The 23,168-nt window shown below is 37.1% G+C and overlaps 3 protein-coding genes and 1 pseudogene across 3 annotated transcripts; 1 reads left to right on the forward strand and 3 right to left on the reverse strand.

Moving 5' to 3' along the window:
- Positions 1 to 7,959: 7,959 nt before the first annotated feature.
- On the reverse strand, positions 7,960 to 9,643 carry LOC116215914 (chlorophyll a-b binding protein 6A, chloroplastic). The gene is made up of 4 exons (XM_031551725.1): positions 9,320 to 9,643; positions 9,030 to 9,132; positions 8,398 to 8,686; positions 7,960 to 8,308 (listed from the first exon to the last, which is right to left on the reverse strand). The coding sequence occupies exons 1-4, from the start codon at positions 9,514 to 9,516 to the stop codon at positions 8,157 to 8,159; spliced, it is 741 nt and encodes a 246-aa protein (XP_031407585.1). The 5' UTR covers positions 9,517 to 9,643; the 3' UTR covers positions 7,960 to 8,156.
- A 4,215-nt stretch (positions 9,644 to 13,858) lies between these two features.
- On the reverse strand, positions 13,859 to 15,242 carry LOC116187749. Its single transcript, XM_031516673.1, has 3 exons — positions 14,827 to 15,242; positions 14,391 to 14,715; positions 13,859 to 14,245 (listed from the first exon to the last, which is right to left on the reverse strand). The coding sequence occupies exons 1-3, from the start codon at positions 15,240 to 15,242 to the stop codon at positions 13,859 to 13,861; spliced, it is 1,128 nt and encodes a 375-aa protein (XP_031372533.1).
- Positions 15,243 to 15,625: 383 nt separating this feature from the next.
- LOC116189385 (rhomboid-like protein 19) lies at positions 15,626 to 18,416 on the forward strand. The gene is made up of 8 exons (XM_031519042.1): positions 15,626 to 15,815; positions 15,907 to 16,031; positions 16,538 to 16,598; positions 16,690 to 16,856; positions 17,151 to 17,256; positions 17,360 to 17,562; positions 17,685 to 17,822; positions 18,066 to 18,416. Exons 1-8 carry the CDS (start codon positions 15,792 to 15,794, stop codon positions 18,166 to 18,168), a joined length of 927 nt encoding a protein of 308 aa, XP_031374902.1. The 5' UTR covers positions 15,626 to 15,791; the 3' UTR covers positions 18,169 to 18,416.
- A 56-nt stretch (positions 18,417 to 18,472) lies between these two features.
- Positions 18,473 to 22,689, reverse strand: LOC116189384 (annotated as a pseudogene).
- Between the last annotated feature and the right edge of the window lie 479 nt (positions 22,690 to 23,168).

Below are 23,168 nucleotides of genomic sequence, written 5' to 3' on the forward strand. Positions count from 1 at the left end.
AAAGGAGCAAATTAAGCCAGAACCAAGCCGGGTGTTCAAGCAGGAAATTAACCACATATAGTAAATAGAGAACATCTCATGAATTTACGCTTATCAATTGAACGGTGAATTTTCTTTTTCTCCTTTTAGGATTCCTGTAAGGAAGGAAACCCCAGAGGCTACAAGGCATGCGTGATGTTAGTCGAAAATAATTGATTGATTGAAAATAAGTTGACGCTTTCCCAGGACAAAACAAAGGAAGTCATAATTAACGGTCAAATTAGCATATAATTCCAAACCACGGAAAAGACATGAACTACTATATAAGATTTGTTGAAACCAAAGTTGGGGGAGCATACGGGTTTGGACTAGAAAACATCTTTTCATATACTTCAACTGCACATAAGCCCCACAGAAAAAGTTAATCATAGCTCCAGGACAAAATGAAGGGTGTTGTATATATGGTCTATATTGAAAATAACGAGCAACCAATTGTATTTAATATATATGTTTTTATACTGGCCATACGGTTAACATATGCATATACATTATTGTATATAATCTCGTTTAATTGGAATAATCTTGGTCGAAAATATGTTAGAAAAATGAGGTAAAACTAAGAAGCTATATATTTAAATATGTATAACAAGAACGTTCCAAAATAGATGCTGTTCCCTTTAAAAGTTGGGGGAAGTGAAACTAACTAACCCACTTAAGATATATATATATATATATACACACACACTGTATACATTTCACCAAAGAGAAAAGATATATATATATATATATATATATACACAGACACACTGTATACGTTTCACCAATAAAAAAAAAGAAGATACACACACTATATTTTTTTGCTAAATAAACATAGAAGAAATTATACTTGTATATATATTATAGGATGGATCAAATTATGCGTCCTCGAGGAATCTGCTGCCCATCAATCATCGAGTGATCTCCACAAGCCGTTCGCATGATATTGTATGTGTTGTATATATATTCTCGCGACTATTATGCAGCACCTCGGAATACTTTGTCGAAATTAATAACATTATCAACTCTTTTGCATGTACTCACAACATGCAAATTATAATTTCGCATGACCTTTATAATAAAAAAAGATACCCCAACAATCTACGTACAACTTTCACATACATATATGGATGATTTAAATATATAGACAAATTAAACGCAAACACATATGTACATATATATATATATATATATCTTGGAATTAGAGGGGGAAGATAGACTCTCTCATGAGATCAGGGAGGGGAAGGATGATGAGACTGGTGAGGAACAGAGACAAAATGGAAAAAGTGGGGGACAAGGAAAGAGTGTTTACGATGTTATATATATTATTGTATGGTGATGGAAGGAGAGAGGGTCGTTAGGTTTTTTTGGTAGGGAAGAGATCGAGAGCGACTGACATCTACCATATGCTTTATATATATATATATATATATATTCTTCATTATATATGCTCCTATAGCTACTGCGCCACACAACAACACAACAAGAAGGCTGCAGAGGGAGAGACAGGATGTGTTTTCCTCTTTTTTCTAATAGAAAATTAATTTTCAGATATCTTGAAGTAATTTAATTAATTAATTGATTTATTATATATTTCCAGGAATGTAGAAAAGGGTAGACTGCCAAAGAGAAAAGAAGTGCCTAACCCCAAATTCCTAATGGAAATAAAGGCAACAAGTGTGTGTGGGAATCCAAATCCTGTTCCTGTCAGACTCAATACATACACACATCTCGGTGCAAATATATATATATATATATATGCTTGTTTTTTTTTTCGTATGATGTTTATGTTTAGCGCGAGTTTGATTTTGTTTTAATATGGTGGTTTCATTTTTGCAGTGCACTGCCCCATTCCTCTGCCTTGGTGTTTGTATGCGTCTTGAGGTTAGATTCCCCTCTTCCTCTTCCTTCCTCCCAGTCCCAACTGAGGTCTGAGAGTGAGCTCTAGCCCCCTCTATATCTTTCCATACATATTACTGTGAATTAATAAATGATACAATTAACATTTCAATATTTTTCTTGAATCTCTTTATCTCTTTCGATCGATAGAGAAAAATATGACCACATATAAAAATGGGTTAATTATATAAAAAAAAATACAAGTTTTGCACTTTTTCCTAAATATAGCATAAAATAGCATAAAAAAACACGATCTTTGCATTTTTTTTCTAAATATAGCATGACATTTGCAGAGTAGCATATAAATGCACTACCTTTGCACATTTTCATAAATGTATTACAACATTTAAAAAATAGCACAAAGATGCATCACTTTCAGGTTGAGCTGCGATTCTAGCACGGCGTCAATTATTTCATCAAATATAAAGATAATAGCTAGCGGGAGTTAACGATACAATGTGGTACAACATGATTGATCAAGTGGCACCTGACACCGTTAGTTATTATCGTCTAATCATGTGGGATCTACTCGTCCAATCATGTTATGTCACGTAGCACCGTTAGCTCTATGTTAACTGTTATCGTTACAATTTAATTGAATAATTTAGATTATGCTAAATGCGCAGTTAAACCTACAGATCGTGCTATATTTAGAAAAAAGTGTAAAGATCGTACCTTTATATGATACTCTTCAAAGCTCGTGCTACATTTAGGGAAAAAAATGCAAAAGTCGTGCCTTTCGGTGTTATGTTTCAAAAGTCGTACTATATTTAGGAAAAAGTACGAATGTCGTATTTTTTTAAGTAATTAAGCCTATAAAAATTAAAGTTCCATGCCAGGCATAGATAAGTATGTATATATTAATATTATATACTGTTAGAGAGCGACGCATCTCATGCAATAACATATATAATTTTTGAATGAAACTGCCCAACACATGCATATACATCAATTGTGCTTTCATTTAAATTCTTACCATATGGGACAATACATGTATAGAACAGTTAAACGGGCTCAGCATGTGACGTAATTTATTTTTTTTTCAAGTTGGTATGAATATGATATTACATTGTTATGAGCATGAGCATTTGCCCTCTCCCGGAGCTACGATTACCTGGCTCAAACTCTTCACGACCAGTCACTCCCATGCATCTCATCGCCCTGATCTCCGACTATATGTTAACTAGAGATTAATTGTTATATAAATGACTAATTGTACTCAATGTGGATCTATCTTGCTAGCTCATTGTATGCATATAATATAACTAACGACCTCTTATTATTATTTTCTATGTATATATGTATGAATAGTGTCTGATGTCTGTGTAAGCAGCTGGGAAGTGGGTCACTTTAGTCAGGATTACTCTGAGGAAGTTCCATCTCTTTAACAGGGAGCAAGAGACCTCGAACTTCACAAATTCAAACAGAGAGGAATTAAGCAGCCGTTACTCTCACATACATCCATTACATTTACATTACCTGATGAATTTGAGATCATCATCAGTACATTTCAAACATTTGTTGTCTGTATCAGACAGTCATGTGCTACTGCTCAGAACCCAGCCCCCTCATTGTTAATTTCTTTAATTATTAAGAAAAATATATCTTAATTTTTTATCATTATTTGTTCATGTATAATTATATTACATTACATTGTATACATATATGTGTGTGTATATATAGTTCTCTCTTCTTTTCCTCGAATTTAACACGATCAACACGCATGTTTTACTTTCACTGTCCCAGCTCTTCTTTCCATACAAATTACAATATTATAATATTAAATTATATATCAATTCATTTACTTTGTCGTTTTATTATTTTGTAATTATTTTCCGCCGCTTTCTCTTCTCTTAGATCAGTTTAGTATGATGGGATAGAATGAAGTGGAAAAGAATCAATCTATCTCCTTTATTTCACTCAATTTCATTATATGGTTACGTTTGTAAAATTGAAATAATCATTCCATAGGAACGACTATTTGTCTTCAACTTGATCAAATAAATGTTCCTTCAAAAAAGTTTAGGAATGTTGATTCCACTAATCCAACAGATTTTATCAACAAAAAAATAAATAAATATATAAATGAAAATTCATGTTTTATTGTTTAAATTAATCTTATCAAACATGTATACAGATTATAATTATATTCCACCATGTTTTCCTATAATTCAAAGAATTACCATTTTTCTCTCAAATTTGTTATGTTTCATTTTATAAATTTCCTTCCACCGTACCAAACAGAGCTTTATAATTATAAGTCGGATCTCCTCAATATCATCAAACAACTTATTTTCTTTACACAACAAGAGCAAGCAATTATTGCTTTGAAACAGTTAGGGGGAGGAGAGGAAGATGGACGCAACCCGACTTATTATCGACATGATATTGTTCTTCTACATTCTTCTTCGTAAAAAAAAAAAGAAAAAGAAAAAAGAACCTGATATATCATGGATATTAGTTCTCATTTTTACAAGATTCACTGAATTTATCATTTCACGTTCGTGATTGACCAAATACATAGTTGCAGTAATCTTTAGACCCTGAAAAAATTGTTTCAGTGTTTCGGCTTAGTTAAAGAGGTTAATAGTACATTACTCTTCAATTAAAATCAATTAAGGAAAAGCAGAGGAGCCCATATTAAACAATAGCCCGACAGACTTTTTTTTTTTTTTAAGATCTGACCAGCTAGCCCAACCTACTTAGACGGAAGGAGGCCCAAAGTGAGGCCCATCATTTATTTGGACAGGCCCACTACTCCACAGAGCAAGTGATGGGAGAAAAAGAATATATCCGTTTGGAGAATCAATTGATTTCAATTCAGTTCAATTCAATTGTAATTGAATTATGCTGTTTGGAGAATCAATGGATTTAACTCAAATGAATTGAATAATCTTATTTGGAACCCATTAGAATTGAAATGAATTATTGAATAAATTTTAGTAAATTCAGTTTATATATATATGTATGTTAAACGTAATTAACTTGAGCTTGTTCAACATAATATTATTGAAAAAAATAATATTAATGTCAAAATAACAAAGAAATTATTGAAAAATAACTTCTTAGAACCAATCCTAAGCTTCATAAACAAAAATAAACAGACCACACCTTGTTCAACCCAACTTCTTGCTCAACCAGTCACATCGTAGATGTGGAGGACATTCCAAGAAAAAAATATGCTCATTTTGGATCATTCAGAAGAAATTCAACTATTTCCAACTTCTTCCTCCACTATATAGTATCTCCTATGGGATTGTTGGTCCATCCGGCTGTATCAGAAAATGATCTTCGAGCTATATAATGGGTCTAAGTACTTTATGGAAGTGACGATGGATGCTTTCATTAGATCGACGAAAGAAAAGACCCATGGTTCGATTTCTTACATTATGAGAAAAAGATGTGAAGAAATTTGGCTACTTGTTCTTCAATAGAACTGAACTTAGTATCTCTATGTCTCCCCGTTTCTCGAAAAATTTCAACTAATCGGTTGAACGCATTAGGTCCCATCGTAAAATATTTCGTGAATTATCATGTATTTGCATGTGGCCCAATAACTCTAATCGAACAGCATCTATTTCTCTTCTCGGTTGAGGAAGCCTCTTCTCAGTACGAGATCCATGTTGCTTAGCACGAGCATCTATGATCAAGTAAAGAATTTGTGCTCTTGCAAATATCATAACATTCTTTTCTAGATCTCTCATAATTTCCTACGTGCATGTTCATTGAAATAACCATAAATTAAAACCAATTAACATTTCTTAGACTACGCTTTTGAACAAATTCAAACCCAGAAAAATTTTATAATGGATAGAAAAATAATTCATGTGAATGCTTATAGCTAGAATTGAAGATAAAAAAACGTATGAGGAGCGTAAATGTTAAAAAGGTACAAAGGAAAAGTGAAAATGCTCCTTGAAAATACCGGTGTTCTTGCGTTGATATGTGCTTTTACGAACATGAGATTTTGAGAAATTTTTCGAAAATATATAAAAGTTCTTTAGAGGATATTTATAGATTACGGTATGGATCTACGAGAATCGACAATATGAAATTTTGATCACATTAGAATATATTTTAGTTGGAACTGACATTGGGTCATTGTGAAAATTTTTAATTTTGAAAAGTAATGATACCAGCGGAATACATACATGCATGGCATGCAGTACGTCCATTAGCTACGTACGTTTTCTTTGTTCAATATTTTTTTTATTTCTTTTCAGATTTGTGTTTTTAAAAATTAAAAATTAAAGATTTTCCTTCTAATTATATTGAATTCTGGGATTTGGCAGGATTTCAAATCCAATGCAAATCTTGGATCTTTTAAGTAATTCTAGTGTCATTTTCATTCTGAATAGCAGAATTCAATTGAATTCTTGCCAATCGAATTGACTGCTTGTATTTTTATGGATTCCAAACGGAAAGAAACAAAAATCTATCATTACATTACCAACTATGTAAAAGTAAGAAAACAACATTTATAACATTTATGTTTTTTTTTTAATGTGAACACTGATATCCGAAAGTCTTATGGATCTTAATTAATACAATCGAGCCGAATTGACCCATTAATGGTTAAAACTCTCATAACGTAGATTTTCTTCATTCACAAGACTCGAACTCAAGACCTTACTTAAAGGAAACAAACGGCGAACCTCTTAAACGAATTCGCCTTTACTATTTGGCACCTCTAGAAAAACAGGAGCACTCATATTCTCTTCGAAACCCTTCACAGTAATCTGATTGAGCACACCATCCAAATTGCTACTAAGTTTTATGTAACTCAAACCAAGCCACCTTCAATGCCCAACTCGATCATTCAAGTATGCTAGGAACCACCCCCAGATGGCTTCCACAAACTTAACTCGAATTGGTGTTCGAAAGGCAACCCTGGTTTGGCTGGCGCAAGAGGCCTCATTCGGGACTGGGTTGTAGGCTTTAGGATGAATCTAGGGCCTGCAACAAGCTCTATTGCTGAACTGAAAGCTCTTAGACAAGGGTTGATAATTGCTCGAGACTGTGGAGTTGACCATTTGATTGTTGAACTCGATGCGAAGTTGGTCCTAAGCTGGGTATGGGGGGAACTCCTCCAACATGGCTCTAACAAATCTGATCGATGATTGCAAGACCTTATGCCAGCAGTTTGACGCCATCATCCCCGAAGCATACCTATAGGGAAGCCAACCAATGTACATACCACCTTGCTAACTTAGGAGCTGAGTTATCGAATAGCGTTGTTATTTTACCTCATTCCCCTCATTCTATTAGGAAGCTTTTATTCAAGGATATTATGGGGCTTCAGTCCCTAAGATCTGTAAGCGCTTTGTGCATGGATGATTAAATTTTAATGCACCTCCTTATTTTACTAAAAAAAAAAAATACAGGTTGGTTATAACATTTATTATTTATTATATGCATATGAAGAATCTACCGTATGCACCTATAAGTGATGTATAAAGTAATCTCTGATTCTATAGTACAGAGAATTGACATGACAATCTACAAGGAAAGCAATTTAACCTCTCATTAATTTAGCACACTATAAAATCAGGTGTCTCCATGTTGAGTTATCACACAAGAAATTCATAACTCATCTAATCAACAGTATCATCGAGTCGGGAGATAATCGGTGATTAGATTGAGAGAGAGAATGATGACGAAATCATCGACTGTTACTATCGGGTGGGTTCTTCTCGCGGTCGTGGTCATGTTTGCGATCGTCGGGCCAGAGACAGCCATGGGGTTCCGGATAGTCAATGTGTGTGAACCGAAAGAATGCCTCGCGACTTGCCAGAAAGCCTACGGTTCGAAGCTTACTGGGCATGAGTGTATTCCCTCCCCAATTGGCGGGGGCAAGATTTGTGTTTGTTATCATACATAAACGCTGCCCGAGGAGACCGATTACTGCTCGGGCTCGGAGGAAATTAGATAGAATAATGCACATGTGATATGTGATGAGTAATGTCAATTTATTGTCGATCGGAGGAGATGATTATCATCGTCCGAAATCAACATCAAGATTGAATAAATTAAGGAGATTGATCCTTTCACCGGAACCATTCAATTCTCGAATTTCAATTTCACACACGAGCACATACGAGGAGAGGCAAAATTAATTACTCGCGATGATCATTACATGGAATTTTACAAGGAGATAGCTAGAGAGCGTATAACCGGAGACTACTTAACATTGATCTAATTAACACGAGATTGATTAACTGTGTAATAGGGATTATAACAAATCAGGGCGAAAGGGTTCCGGGGATGATGACGTCCCCGATGTTGTTGTGCCATGGGTCAGCCAAGTGAGTCGCCAAGTTCTCGAGAGGTCCCGTGCCCGGGTAGGCTGATTGCTGTACGCAGAAACCCACGAATGCCAACAACGCCAATCGACCTGCAGTCATAAAAGAACCGAATACTTACATACATGCAAGAATCGAGCATGAACGTGATTAATTAAAAGGAGTTGTTTGTTATAATTACCGTTCTTGATCTCCTTGACCTTGTACTCCTCGAACTTGACAGGGTCCTTGGAGTAGCCCAAGGGGTCGAAGGCGCCGCCGGGGTACTTCTTCTTCTCGGGGTCCTTCTCCATGCTCCTTTGGTGCTCGACGAAGGCAATGGACAGGAACTCGATCACCAAGATGGTGGGGAGAAAGCCCCAGGGGACCGGGTTGCCCAAGTAGGTAGCCTGGCCTCCTGGCTTAGCGGCCCACTCCTGAGCCTGCACCCAGTTGCCTAGGCCCAGGGCCTCCGGAACCAATATCCCCGGCTACACCCAAGAACAGAAAATTAAAGGTCCAATCAAAGTAATGCTTACATCACACATGAAATTGTGTTGCAATATGTCCCAACACAACAAGAATCACACTCATCATGGGTTGGTTAAAGCCATCTGGCAATTATTCCCCCAAATAAAGTCTTCGATTTGAGTTTCGTGAACTGAAAAAAAAAATCCATGATTTGGAGATATTTATTCTTTAATGGGCCAACCCAGCTCGAATTGATTGCCGTCGGGTTTTCGAAAGCTACAAGATTTCTTACAACAACAAGCACACTACAAGAATTTCGCAAATTACGGATGGAACCTAGGGGAGAAGAACAAGAGAACTTACAACGGCAAGCATGGCCCATCTGCAGTGGATGAGTTCGGATTCCTTGAACCTCTCGAGGTTTTCGGGAACTTCTCCGAGCCGAAGCGGGTCGAATCCGAAGTCACTGAGCCCAACAGAAACAAGAGAATATGTATCTTAATCAATCATATATTCTTCATACACCAATAATTCCATCAAGAATGACGGATGTCCCATTATAACATTTTACATATGCATATACTGTACCATAGTGTAAAAGCTAAGTTTACGAGATAATTACATATGAACATCGCGTATAGCTGTCCACTTACCCGGGAGCCGAGCCGTCAAGGTAGGGTGGCCGGGGCTGACCGGGCATCCAGTCCGCGGACATGGAGAAGCGGGAACCCGAGCTGGTGGCGGAGCATTGGAGCGGAATCGAGGTGGCGAACCTCGACTTGGAGGAGGAGAGGACCGAGGGGAAGGCCGAGGTGGCTATGCCGCAGCTCATCAGTGTGTTCGAAGCCATTTCCCCAGAACTGAACACAGATTAAAGGGAAGTTTTCTCCCGAGATTTGGGACCGTGAGGAAGGAAGGAAGGAAGGAAGTAGAGAGGAGTCAATGGGGAGGGAGGGAAGTATAAGGGAAGAGCGATATGGGGGGGAGTATCTGAATGTGGATTATCATTGGCTCATGATCCATGGGCTAGGCACGTCATTGGGCCACGTGGCATATCTGTCAATCCCTTTGGATGTCTACGTGGGATCTTTGTGTGGATATGGAGATCCTTTTGTGTGGTGGAATATGTATGGGCTTCGGCTCCGAGACTCAAACCAAAATGCACAAGTGTCATAATTCATCTACACATTTTGCATTATCATAGTATCTTCTAGAAAGAGATAAAACATACAACTACGTAATATTAATTTTTTATAAGAATTTTTTTTTCTTAATCCAATAAAAATATTAGTCCATTCATATAATTTTTACTTCATTATATAGTTGTAATTTTTGAATAAGTCGATTTACTAACTTGTGACAATTTTTATTAGCTGTTATAGTTTTAAGTAAAATACTGATATTAGCAAACAAAGCTTAAATAACTTATTAACTTTTGTAAAGAATAAAGTTTTATATAATTTATAACAATTTTTTAAACCACCAATATTAATTATAATACTTCATACTATATTCTGCTTTACTAAGCATTATAATAACCATTATACTCATAGGTATAATACATGTGAATCGTAAACTTTTAGATATGTTTATCTATATATATATATATATATATATATCCAAATAGTTTAGATTTTATTTTTATTAATGCACTTCATTAAATGCTCAAATTCTACTTTACTATATATATATATATATATACATATTAGTTTATTGGATCCATGCATTACATGGATTTTATAAATAAAATTTTATTATAAAAATTTGAATATGTAAATAATAATTAGTATGAATTTATAGTTTATATTAGCATGCAAAATGTTATGCGATAAATTTGGACTTGTAATGGAAGAGTATATATATATATATATATATATATATAAAAGTTCTTAATAAAGAAATTCATGTAATATATACCTCATTGCAATTGCCAATTTAATTTTTAAAAATTAATTCAAAATTTAAATTTTTTAAGATAAAGTTGTTAGTTTTATTTGAATGTTCTTAGAGTCCATCAAAACTTTTAAACTTCATTATTTGCTTCAGCACCTTCATTATAACTTATATTCCATATATTAAGTTTATAAATTTGAACACTTTCAGATAAAATGTCTTAATCACTTGGATGTGAGTTTTACTTAATTTAGTCTATATAATTGTTAAATTTTTTAAAATTAATTATAAGTTTACATATAAGTATAAAGGAATATTTATTTTCTTAAAAAATATGAATATATTTATTTATTAACAATACGACAATAAGTGATTGAAATATTCTTTCATACTTCTTTGAATATTTTCTTTAAAAGTATATATAGTATATCAACATATTAGTAAGGTTTTTACTATTTTACCTCTATATTATTTTCACATTTTCTTTTCCAACCCCATTTAATACATGGGGATGACTTTATATATATAGATTGATTGATTGATCCGAATGAGTAAAAGTGGGAATATCAAAACAAAGACGATAATTATAGTTCAGGTGAAAAAGGAAGGCTGATCGGTTGTTGACAAAAAAAAAAAAAAAAAAAGAAGAAAGAAAGAACGGTTATTGACAGGATATAGAACTTGGGTCTTGGGCTGTGTGATCACCATTGGGCCTATTTGGGTCGGAACTTCGGGCTGCGTAGGGGTATTTGCATTTCTTGTTTTTTCATTTATTAGTGGATTCTACATGACATTCCGTTTTTTTATCTATTTCTTTTTTACGTCCTTAATTTTCGATAATAATCGAAACCCAGATTCTACATTGCATAATTTTGATTTTTTTTACACAATAAAAATCAATATGAACCCTTAGATTCGCATTTAATATGGATCGTTCATTGTACATATTTTTTAAAGTATTTTTATACTTCACTTTTTTATTTTCATCCAAAAAACTTTCAATAATGTTACAAATTAGCCTTCGTGTATGGACTAGTGAGGAAGTGCCATGTCATCGGCCATAATCCCATAGTCGAACCCCGCAAGAGAACAAAAACAGCAGTTTATGCTTTTACAAATCATTAACCTCATAAGAGATAAAAAGAAGTGGTGAAGGAGGAGGAAGGTGCATTTGATTGATTCATGCATAACTTCAGGTCACCTAACATCGGGGGCTTGGGCTTCTTGGGCAATCAACAGTCTGCAGACAGAGGTGGGAAGGCTATTCACTGGACACAAAAGAAAGCAAGACGGAGAAGAAAACAATTCATTGGACAAACTAAGGTGACGGGAGTACCCTCTGCCATGAAGACAGCTGCCCCTCTGCCCTTCCTCTCTGCCCTGCATGGCAGCCCCTTGGAGCCACTAAAACGCTTTTTGGGGTGATTACCCGCTCCGTGCATCGTCAGGAGTTTACGGAGTCCCGAGAATTAATCGGACGAAACTTAGACACCCCGGGTTAGCACACTCACACCCCTTCCTCTTCCTCTTCCCACCCCCCCTTTAACTTCACATCGACCAACCCACAAAATCTTTTTCAATTTCATTCCGGTTTAGACCAGAAAAATCACAGCTTGTGAAAGTCCCGTGCAAGATCGGAAGCAAAAGCTCAACTTTGTGCACTTACTGAGGACAATCGGTATGGTGGAGAAGCCCATGAAGCAAATATACCTCCTTGATGACGATAATGATGGAGAAGAGCACAGGCAGATAGCCAAGCCAAGCCAAGCAGAGATGGTTCCTGTCGAGGCCAGTCCAAAAAACACGATTACTAATAAAACGCACACCGAAATCTTTAATTTTCCCCAAATAAACAAACGTTAATTAAATAAATAAGCTCTTGCCGCCCCCTTAATAAAATCCAAATGGTGGGATGGAAGTATATGGTAATCCGAATCTGTTATGGGGTTGAAAACTGACGGAAATAATTGTGAATAAAAAATCACATTTTATATAATAAATGGATAATATCGTGATTTTTCAAAGAGTATTTTTAAAATTTTAAAACTTATTAAAATGGATAGTTCAGATCAAATTGAGGGGAATTTAAGGGCCCAAAATTAATAATGTATAGTGTGAAAAAACAAAATATATGCACTGAAAAAACAATTATATATATATATATATTCAAAAGAATTTTCGTATACTATACGGAAATTTCTCTTATTAGTATTATTTGTTTTAGGCAACTTTAATTAGTTGAAATCAATATTTTTTTTTCGTACTTTTACCATTGATCGATTAAGGCGGTCAAAATTAGAGTCAAGGTTCATGCTTTTCATCACAGGAAAGTGACCGAGAAACAATTCATACAATTCTCTTTAGACATTACTAGATTCATTAAAATTCCTACGAATTCCATAAAATCCCAAAAACCAATGAAGATCTACATAAGCCCCATCAATTCAATTTAATTGAATGAAAATGACAAACTGACTAGATTAAGATAAATGTATTAAATGGGAAATTTGACCAATTAATAAAATAGATATTAACTTTAAAAAAAGAAAAGAGAACTTTCCTTACCAAGGACCTATGAACATTCAAATGAAGAAAAAGGGGTCCATTCCATTTTTTAAAATTGACATTATTAGCGTATTAAGAAAAACAAAAACATGCACGCACCAAACAAATTGCTCGAGATGTGGGAATCAGTTTCACGACGTTTACTCCATAAATTAAATTATAGGGCCTTTAAGAGGGAGATGCCCTTATTTTTTACATGTACGTATATATATATATATATATGTATGATTTATATTTGTATCAATAATTTATCATAATTTCAACAATAAAAACACTTAAATATACTTCAAGAATTTTTGTACTTTCTCCAATAAAAATGAGTTTTTTTTAAAAGGTATTATTTATATTAACATTTTCCAAGAGACCATATATTAATTATAAAAAACATCAATCAAATTTTCTAATTCTGTTCTTATCAAGGTTTTCAGAATCGCGATTCTACCTAGAATCGGTCGAGGGTCGTAGAATCGTGAATCGCGATTCGAATCGTGAATCGTAAGATTCTACCTGTAATTAAAAAAAATAATATATATATATATGTAACATATTTTCCTGAGCAAAAAAAAGCAATTCTAACCAACAAATCAACAATAAGTCATAAAATGATAAAAACACAAAATATCGTTACAAATTATCGAAATTCAAGGTCCAAAATTTCAAATCATAACTCAAACTCCCGAAATAAAAAGTTAACAACATAAGTCAGAAGTCATAACATAAAATGAACAAATAGATCAAATCTCATCCAAATATTCATCATCACCAACATCATCATCATACAAAATATCAAACTCATCTTCTTCGGGAAGTTCTAAGTCATCAACCGTGCCATGCTCTTGTGTGCGCATATTCTTTGCATGTTCATCGCCAATTTGAATACCTTCACTTTCTTCATCACCATCATCTCCACGACCAAGAGAACGCAAGTTAAAATTATGACTTAAAGTTGCGGTATTCTCTGTCTCATCTTCGACAATCCATTCATCATCGGAAGAAATGTCCTCTACTTGAAGATCAACTTGCTTCTTGATCTTCTTATCTTTCAACTTCAAATTGTACATCACAAGTACTAAATCATTCATCTTCTTTTGATGCAACCGATTTCTTCTCTTTGTGTGTACCTAAGCAAAACAAAACAATTAGTTGATATATTAACATGAATTCTGATAAGGTAACGAAATTCATATTCATAAAATACCATTTCAAAAGCACTCCAATTACGCTCACATCCCGAAGAGCTACAAGTCAAACTTAATATCCTTATACTAAATCTTTGCAACTCTGGGTATCGGCACCATATGATTCCCACCAATCTGCCGGTGTCTTCTTAAACCTCATAGACTTTGCAGATGAGAATCCAAAGAGTCCCTCTTCATGTTTGAATTCCTCTAGCTGCAAATCAACCTTATCCCTCTCTTCATCATCTAGCATCCGATCCATAACCTTATATAATCCACGCATAACATCTCTATCAGCTCTAAATTCAGAAGAGAAATGCAACTGGAGATTCAGGTAATAAGCAGCAGCATGTAGAGGCCTATGAAGTTGAACCTCCCATCTCTCATCAATAACTTTCCAAATAGGATCATAGCTAAAATCATGAAACAAATCATTATTAGATACTTACAAATTTCAAATATAATGATAAATAAGTAAGTAAAGACTAAGCATATAAGTTATAACAGCTTATAAATAATTTTACCTCTTCCGATCATCCTTGAAGTTTGTTTTGATCTTCTGCTTAGCTTTCTCCATCTCATTATAAATAAAGCCCATCGCGGGCTTTTCATCCGAATCCACCATGCGGAGGACCTTAATGAGAGGATATGCAGCCTTTAAACATGTATTAACATTACTCCAAAATCTGGTATCCATAATAACACGTTTAGCATACTTTCCATCTTCTAACTTCGCAAATCGACTCCCTTTCCATTGCTTGGATGCAAACATTGTCCTTAGAGCATTTCTATTGTCGAAGAGGCATCCCAAAGTCAGATAAGCAGTGGCAAAGCGAGTCACAGCCGGTCTAATCAAATCTTTGCCCTTGGTGAAATGCTTCAGCATTGTGATGAGAAGTGTTCTCGAGTAAATGAATGTCGTAATCTTCCTACCCTTCATTATTGTCAGCTCATGTACCTTAATCTTCTTCTCCAAATCCTTTTATATATCTCATAAGTTGTCGTATATATTTACTAAATTGAATGCATAATAAGCGTATATATTCTCATTAATTATTCAAAAAAATTCAGAAATAACTTTAGATTTGCACACATATTCTATGATTATAAGTTAATTATAGAAACAAATAAATCGTAAAAATTATGGTTTTAAAACTAAGGTTTAGACCGGTGCATCGCACGGGTGAACTAACCTAGTTTATACTCCAAAAATACAATTTTATTTTGGGCTAAATTTAATTAGTTGAAATCAATAATTTCTTTTTTTCTCCTTTTCCCATAAATCGAGTATTAAAACGGTCAAAATTAAATCCAAAGTACATGTTTTTCACCGCAGGTGGGGGTGACCAGAGAAACAATTCAATCAATCGTCTCCCTTCTCCCCCTCTATTTCCTCCTCTGAATCCGAAACCCCAAAAGCCTCTCTGCAATCTTCCCGTAAACCCTAATCGAGGAATCAGCAGCTTCCCCAGATCGAAGTTCTGACGCCATGAGTTCTGCTTCCCTGGCCGGAGTAAGTTCTCTAACGTGTTCAACCCGCCGGATCGCATTGTACAGGCCGTGGATTTGTACTTGATTCTGATACTTTGGTGTTGGAATCGCAGGGAACGGGCTTGTATGGTGGATTTACTAAGCTCTGCAAGGGCTTGGCGGTGGTGCTTGTTGGCGGACACGCCGCGGTGCAGATCTTCCCTGCTGCTGTCGCTTACCTGGCTCTGATTCCTGCTAGGTACCCTTAATTCAGCTGGTTTTGCGATTTCAAGAACCTCTATTTGCTCTATCTCTGTGGCTAGGAGATTCGCTGTCTGTGGTGGAAGCTCCCGCACTCGGTTTCCTATTCCTGACGTCTCATTGATAATGTGGAGCTTCAGAGAGGAAGCTGAGTGGGGAGGACTGAGGATTTTTCGTGGAAATATTCTGCGATCTGAATCTGAACTGTCAGATCGTAGTGACGGGAACTTCTTTTTCCAAATGATGATCTGGGTAAAAAAAAGGACTTGTTTCAGCTACATTGGTTCGCCATTGTTTCTGACTACAAGATTAGCTTTTTAGGTCATAGGCCTCAGCAAACTAATGAATTTAGTACAGTACAGATTGTTGGTTTCATTGTCCTGTGTCTGTGATGACTGGGGAAGTTCCTAGCTTTGTATAAATTTGGCTTATGCTTGATGCTCGCAAGCTTTATCTGGTTTCCTAAACTTTTGAGGCCTTATCTGGTTTGTTTACTGGTTGCAGGACAATTCCTTTTGCTTGGAATCTTATAACTGCAGGTTACATCGAGCAATCGATCTATGGGGTATGCATTATAGACCTACTGCTTCCTGTGATAGTTTTTACCTGTCTCTAGTTTCCTATTTTGACAGTTCTATACTGTGGTTGTTATTCAGGTTATTGCCAGCGTCATTGGTCTTCTATTCATGGGAAGGTTTCTGGAACCTATATGGGGTTCTAGGGAGTTCGTGAAGTTCATTTTCGTAGTAAACTTTTTTACTTCTCTCTGTGTTTTCGTCACTGCCATCGCCTTGTACTACATATCAAGGGAAGAAAATTACCTGTGAGTGCCTGAAGAAGTTGATATCTGTAGCTTGCTTATTTTAATATCGCGACTGATGCGCGTTACTTATCTTGCTGCTACACCTCAGCCCGTCCTTCACTTTCTTCGAGGATGTCACATCCATTGTTGGCAATGATACTAAAATATGTTAAATTATTTCCTATTGCGAGTGGGATTTGCATGGATCATCATAGATCATCATTATGGCAGCTTTCATGAATCCTGTCACATACCTTATTATTGAGGAATATTTAGATGCCCATTTGCGTCTTCTCATCTTGTCAACTTGTATAGGTATATGCCCGTATCAGGTTTCCATGGGGTCCTTGTGGGTTTCTTGGTTGGCATTAAGCAAATTATACCTGATCAGGAATTGCCCGTCTTGAGGATCAAAGCAAAGGTATATGACAAATTTAAATAAGATTGTACTCCTGAATGCTCAGTGTTACTCAAAATATACATTTTTCTCATGGCTGGCTGTTGTCAATTTCAATGCTATGCAGTGGTTTCCATCTATCGTGCTGTTAGTGGCTATTGCTGTAAGTTATTTCATGCCAGAGCCTGCAGCATACATTCCGATGTTGGTATTTGGCACGTATATGAGCTGGATATATCTCAGATACATACAGAGGAGGCCAGAGACTAAATTTATGGGCGATCCAAGTGATGATTTTTCATTTGCTTCATTTTTCCCAGAATTTCTCAGGTATTTCATTTGTGGATATGTTTTTCGATAGCCCTCCAAACTGTAACACCTGCTTATTGTTATTTAAAAAACAAGAGTACCTCCTATCCACTCCGATTGATTCCTGCTGATGGAAAATGTAGGCCAATCATTAATCCTATTGCATCAGTATTTGCCCGTATGCTGTGTGGGAGATCCGATTCTATGACTGATGCCCACGGTGACGCCCTGGAAGACACCCCATTGCCCGGTTCAGACCCTATTGAGGCTACCAGGAGGAGGTAACTTTCTTCACTCCCTTCAGCCCTAACTGTCACATGTGAATATAACAAAAGCTCAATTCCACTTGCAAGCAAGCTCTGGTACTCCAGCAATGAGTACTGTTTATGCTAAGTGGAGTGAAGATCTGTTCAGAAACAAGTTTTCTGTTGTTGCGATCAAACATTAGCATAGTTATGGCATTGAAGAGTTTCTCTACCGAAAAGAATACGGCCTTTTCTGTACTGAGTGAAAAGTTATTGCAGAGAACGCGGAGCCCGGGCCTTGGAAGAGAGGCTTGCAGCTGAGAGACTGGCCGCTGCACGGACTGCGGAAGATCCGCAAAGTGATGCCGCAGCAAATGTTTGATAGTGCGGGACAACCAACAGCATAGTACAGTAGCAAGAACCTCCTGTCTCATGAAGTTACAGTGAGCTGCAGCAGCATTGCGGGATATAGACATCTTCTTTAATTCTTTCTTTTTTTCCCCCCTTTCTCTTCCCCTTGTCGGAATTCTAGACACTGGCTTCTGCCAGAAATGGCGGATTGTGTTTGTTATAATGCGACAGAATTTGCAGCGTCTTCGAATGAAAATTACCTGTGAATTATTTGGTTCATGTTTCGCTGCTGAAATTGAAGATAGTCGAGATTTATATGCTGCATTATTAAGTATATGAAATTTTGCACTAACAACTCAACTTAATTGAAACTACAGAAAGTTACAACTTCAACCCCAGAAAAGGGAAGTACAACAAAAGGAAAATGTATATATTAGGAGGCTCTCCCCCATCAATACGAAATGCACAGAAGGGAAAAATAAAAAACCGGATCCAGACGATCTTTCATTTGCTGATCGAGAGATCTGACAGATTGATGTCGGCCTCCTCTGGGTCGCTCCCGTCTTGCGGTGCTATTCGGCCTCCTCTAGGTCTCGGTTGCCTCCCCATATCCTGGTGACGGGCTATTGGGCCAGTGTCTGCATCCTGTTCCCTGATCTCACAGCCGTCATGATCAGGGCGGCGGAACTGCGAGTCCAGGTTGGTGTAGTACTGGTCACCATTTCCGGGGGCAGAGGTCCTAAATGGAGATGCCCGGGGGCTGTTATCAAGGTGGGAGACCCTGTTGTGGTTGTGGAGGAGGTATATCGGGGAGGTGCCATGGAGAGGGGTCGCTGGACGGCTCGAGGCATGGGAGGATGTGCCGTCGGCGTGGTGGTGCCTGCTGGCCTTGGCGTGCTTCTTGGCCGTGTGGTGCCACTGCTTGAGTGCCACCGCGACGTGCTCGTGGAATATGGTGGTCTTCATGGCCGATCCCATCTGTGTCACCAGAGCGTAGAGAGGCAGAGTCACGTAACTGCACAGAACTTGTATGAAGACCCTGTACGTATGGATGAGCCAAAATGTAGGCTGTGTTAGCATTTTCTTTTTCTTCGTGCTTAATTTAATTAACAGCTAAACAAATGTCTCAGCAAACACAAACAAATATAATTTACATATTTAAGGAGAAAATAAAATTTTGATTATTTCTTTTTCTTTTTGGATTTTTTTATCACTCATCTTATCGGTTGAAACATATTCTAGGTCAGACATCGGTAGGGAATGCTTGCACTCACCCCAGTGAGACTCTGATGATGGCATCGTCATGGTTCGGGTGGAAGCAGTTCTTGAAACCGAACTCATACTGCGGAAATGGAGAAAAAAGAAAACTCCATATTTTCTAATAATTCAATAAATAATAAATAAGAAAATCAGTCAGGGGAGGAGCTAAATTTACCGTGCTCCAAGCGAAGAAAGCCAGTTCAAAGGCATTCTGCAATTCAAAGCATCCAAAAATTAACATAAACAACTTACGACGGAGCTGAACATATGAAGAAATAACCACAAGGGAACACCGGGAACAAACCGAAAGACGGGGGAAAGGTGAGGAGTACCTGAAAAAGGATGAAGTGCAGCAAGTACAGGACAAGGCAGGGCTGCCCGAACCAGAAGAGCTCATCCCCGGGCCGGACCACCGGCGTACCCTTGACGACATTCCCTCTCTCTTGAATCCTGAGACCCATTTCTGTTATGATCACTTGTAGCTTCGTCCCGACCAATAGTACTATCTGTCAGAGTTTCGCAATGGTTAGTCGATAATGTTACGTTGAGTCGGGACTCGGACTTCTAAAGCAGCAAAAGGTTCTTGCGCTTACCACTAGGGAGCTGACAGGTAACCAGAAATAGGAATGCCATCCTGCAACATAGAGATCATAGAAATTTCATGTCAGTCGGAACTTGCTTGATTAATTAGACTCTGAAATACGCGTCATACTGGTAGAAAACTTCCAGGAAATGTTGGCTCGAGTTTTAATCACCGTGCGTATTGGTTAGGAGGAGCAGAACTGCCGAGAACCAAATAACTGGACTGCATATCCAAAAAACACGATCATGAGCTCTGCTGTAAAACAGGCGCATATCTTCTAATGATGGTTGCAACTGGATTCATTTTACAAGCATAAACAAACCTTATCCCGACCATGACTTTGAAGTCTTCTTCAAGGGTTCTGTTGATGTACTTCTGAAAATCGAAAGTCGTCTCATTTCCAGGCGGCAAATGTGCCTGCGCATTAAAATTTTAATCAAGTACTAAAAAGACCTGCCCCCAAAGCGCAAATACTTATCGCATTTGTTGAGAAATCAAGAAGTATACTTACTATAATGAATCCATGTCTCAGTGTCAAGTAATCGACCTTTGTCACTGATGTGAAGAACTGTCTGAAGAAGCTCGCCTGGTGGGAGAAACAGAATGCATGAACATCGATCCACTTAGTTAATTAATAATTTAATTTCATTAAGCATACTGATAGCGTGTGTGTGTGTGTGTGTGTGTGCATGTGTGTGCGCGTGAGTTTGTTAGATTTAATTTCTCTCCAAAGGGATATGAAGTTCATGCTTGAAAAAGTTTAAAACTCCATTACCATCCACAGAGTAATGGTCGATCGGCTCCAAAAGTTGAGATGCCTTCGTCCGAACGTTGTATCCCTTGTAAATCTAAACCTCTGCGGGTCTGCAAGACAATGTTGGATCCCTTTATGTTTCTGTTTATGATATTCAGCAAATAGATTTTGGTTTCTCACGGTTGCTTGCAATGTATGCTCAAACACAGGCAGTAATGCTCCTTTTTATAGAATATACTGAAGGATCAGGTCGAATACCATTATGGTACGTGTATTCAAGTGTCCTTGTTTCGTCTTCCCACGTCTTCCATCTCCTCATCTGCAAGAAAATACTAGTTCAGAAGTCGCCCATCAGACCTAATCTAATTACGAACTGAGAATACAAATTCTAAATTTTCCACTCGCTCGACTTGTTATTAACGGATGACTGCCTCTGTCTAATCGTTTTCCTACTAGCAACGAGGAGTCCAGCTCATCGGTGCGTGAAGCAATGTATCAATTATGTCTAGGTGTATATCTATACCCTGATGTTCCCGAGAACGAGGGTTGTGAGGCAGTACAGCACATGCATTATAGCAAGCACGAAGATGAATATGTGGAGCTGGTGAATGCCATAAGCCGTCACAAAAGCATATTTCCCCTGCAAAGAAATCACCAGATGTTAATGTAATCTAAGAAAGCAGGAGTGTGATAGAGGTTTAACAAATGATCAAGAAATAAACTGGAGAGCTTAATTATCTTAGCTAAATTAAGCCACCTTTGCAGTGCATTTATCGTAGCCTTTAGTGGCCAGACTCCGCCGAGGAGTATCTGTTAAGTCCAAGAACTCGAGGAGTTTTCTTTCGTACTTCTCTGTGGTCTTTTTGCTCTTAAGAGGACCGATGCAGGGTCGCCAGGATACCGCAATTTTCTGAGATATGCAGATGTTCGATATGGGATACACTCAGGAGCAGAGATAAGAACCCCAGCAGCATCAGCTCTGCAGCAAGTTATACCAAAACACCGGAAATCAGGAAGAATTGCCGAAAACAATTACTTGGGCTTTCTTACTGATAAAATTTTTTGCAGTACCTGATTTAACCTTCTCAAGAGATTCCACGAGCGCTACTTTGCGCCTTTTCTTCAAAAACTGCGGTTCCGAACAAGAGTAGCAGGTATAGTATTGAAGTTAATATTGTGCAAGGAATAATCAACACGGCACGATAAAAATCCTAGACTTCTCAACCAAATTTATATCAACTACCTAAGCTATGACCGATTCTCCTTTACAATTAATTGGTTTAGTGTGTAACTTTTGTGTTCATCATTTTGCATATACAGAGAAGATCAAAGCAAATCTACGAACAGCGTTTGAGTTTAATCCAAACCCTTTTTTTTTTTTTGTAAGTAGCTAGCTAGAACTCCGAGCATTGGAGGGGATCAAAGAGTAAGTACTCCAGCATTAAAAGTAGCATATCTATGCCTGAGTCACTACCTCAACATATATCATCTCCAAAACTTATTACGTAGAGGGATCCAATATTCGCAACCAAAACACGAAAGATAGAAAGGGGAAGCAAATCATTTGTGTGGAACGCAAAACAAATGAAAGTTTCCTGTTCATGCTAGAAGCAGCCATGTATATATAAACCAAAAAACATATATTCCATGAATATATGCTCGCAAGTGCATGCCTTAGATTAACCTTCTCAACTAAGTGAATGAAATGTTCGACGAGAAGGGAGATGAGAAGCAGCACAAAGCACACCACCGCGATTGCCCATGTCGACGTCTCTTCCAGAGTACGCTCCTTCTCATATTCCGCCATTAATATCTGACTAACTGTGAAAGCACCAAGACTCTCTCACCTTAACTACACGATCTTGGCGTAATGTTTCCGGAAGGAAGAACTATAACAAAAGGAAGGAAGGAACTATAACAAAAAATGGGCTGAGGAATTGGGAGAAGTTACGGCATATCAAGGGAAGGCTTTATGCATGGGAAAGTCAAAATGAAAATGCAGAGCCAAGCGAGCGGGTTCCCATATTCCGTTATTTGTTATTTCTCATTTGATCATATAATAATACCGAAAGGTCAAGTATACATATATATATGCGCGCTCAATAAGTGCACTTTACGAGATTCGAACTTGTGTTTTCCTTATTAAGGAATTGTAACTGTTTACCATTCGATTAACACTTTGTTGATATATATATATATAAGTCTATGTACCACGACGGGGCTCCTCCCTAGTTAGACATTTTCTATCCATGTGGACTTCATCCACAAATACTGCTGCATACGAATTTGGATTGAAAGAAATTCAGGTAAGAAATGGATAAAGCAATTAGTTATTTGCAGATAGAAACTACATTGGAGTATATATTATTCAAGTTTTAACGAATCAAAGATTTTTTGTTTATTAAATTTCACGCGGGAGGCGTATGGGATTGAT

This window comes from Punica granatum, chromosome 8 (genome assembly GCF_007655135.1).
Source record: "Punica granatum isolate Tunisia-2019 chromosome 8, ASM765513v2, whole genome shotgun sequence".
In the NCBI taxonomy this organism is placed as follows: domain Eukaryota; kingdom Viridiplantae; phylum Streptophyta; class Magnoliopsida; order Myrtales; family Lythraceae; genus Punica; species Punica granatum.

Coding starts and splice junctions, on each gene's coding strand:
- LOC116189385 (XM_031519042.1), top strand. CDS start 15,792: ATGAGTTCTGCTTCCCTGGCCGGA. Junction 16,032..16,537: donor CTGGCTCTGATTCCTGCTAG/GTACCCTTAATT, acceptor TACTGGTTGCAG/GACAATTCCTTTTGCTTGGA. Junction 17,257..17,359: donor TCTTGAGGATCAAAGCAAAG/GTATATGACAAA, acceptor AATGCTATGCAG/TGGTTTCCATCTATCGTGCT.
- LOC116215914 (XM_031551725.1), bottom strand. CDS start 9,516: ATGGCTTCGAACACACTGATGAGCTGCGGCATAGCCACCTCGGCCTTC. Junction 9,133..9,319: donor CTTGACGGCTCGGCTCCCGG/GTAAGTGGACAG, acceptor TGTTGGGCTCAG/TGACTTCGGATTCGACCCGC. Junction 8,309..8,397: donor GGTCAAGGAGATCAAGAACG/GTAATTATAACA, acceptor TTATGACTGCAG/GTCGATTGGCGTTGTTGGCA.
- LOC116187749 (XM_031516673.1), bottom strand. CDS start 15,242: ATGAAGGGTAGGAAGATTACGACATTCATTTACTCGAGAACACTTCTC. Junction 14,716..14,826: donor TTCAAGGATGATCGGAAGAG/GTAAAATTATTT, acceptor TCATGATTTTAG/CTATGATCCTATTTGGAAAG. Junction 14,246..14,390: donor CCCAGAGTTGCAAAGATTTA/GTATAAGGATAT, acceptor TGTTTTGCTTAG/GTACACACAAAGAGAAGAAA.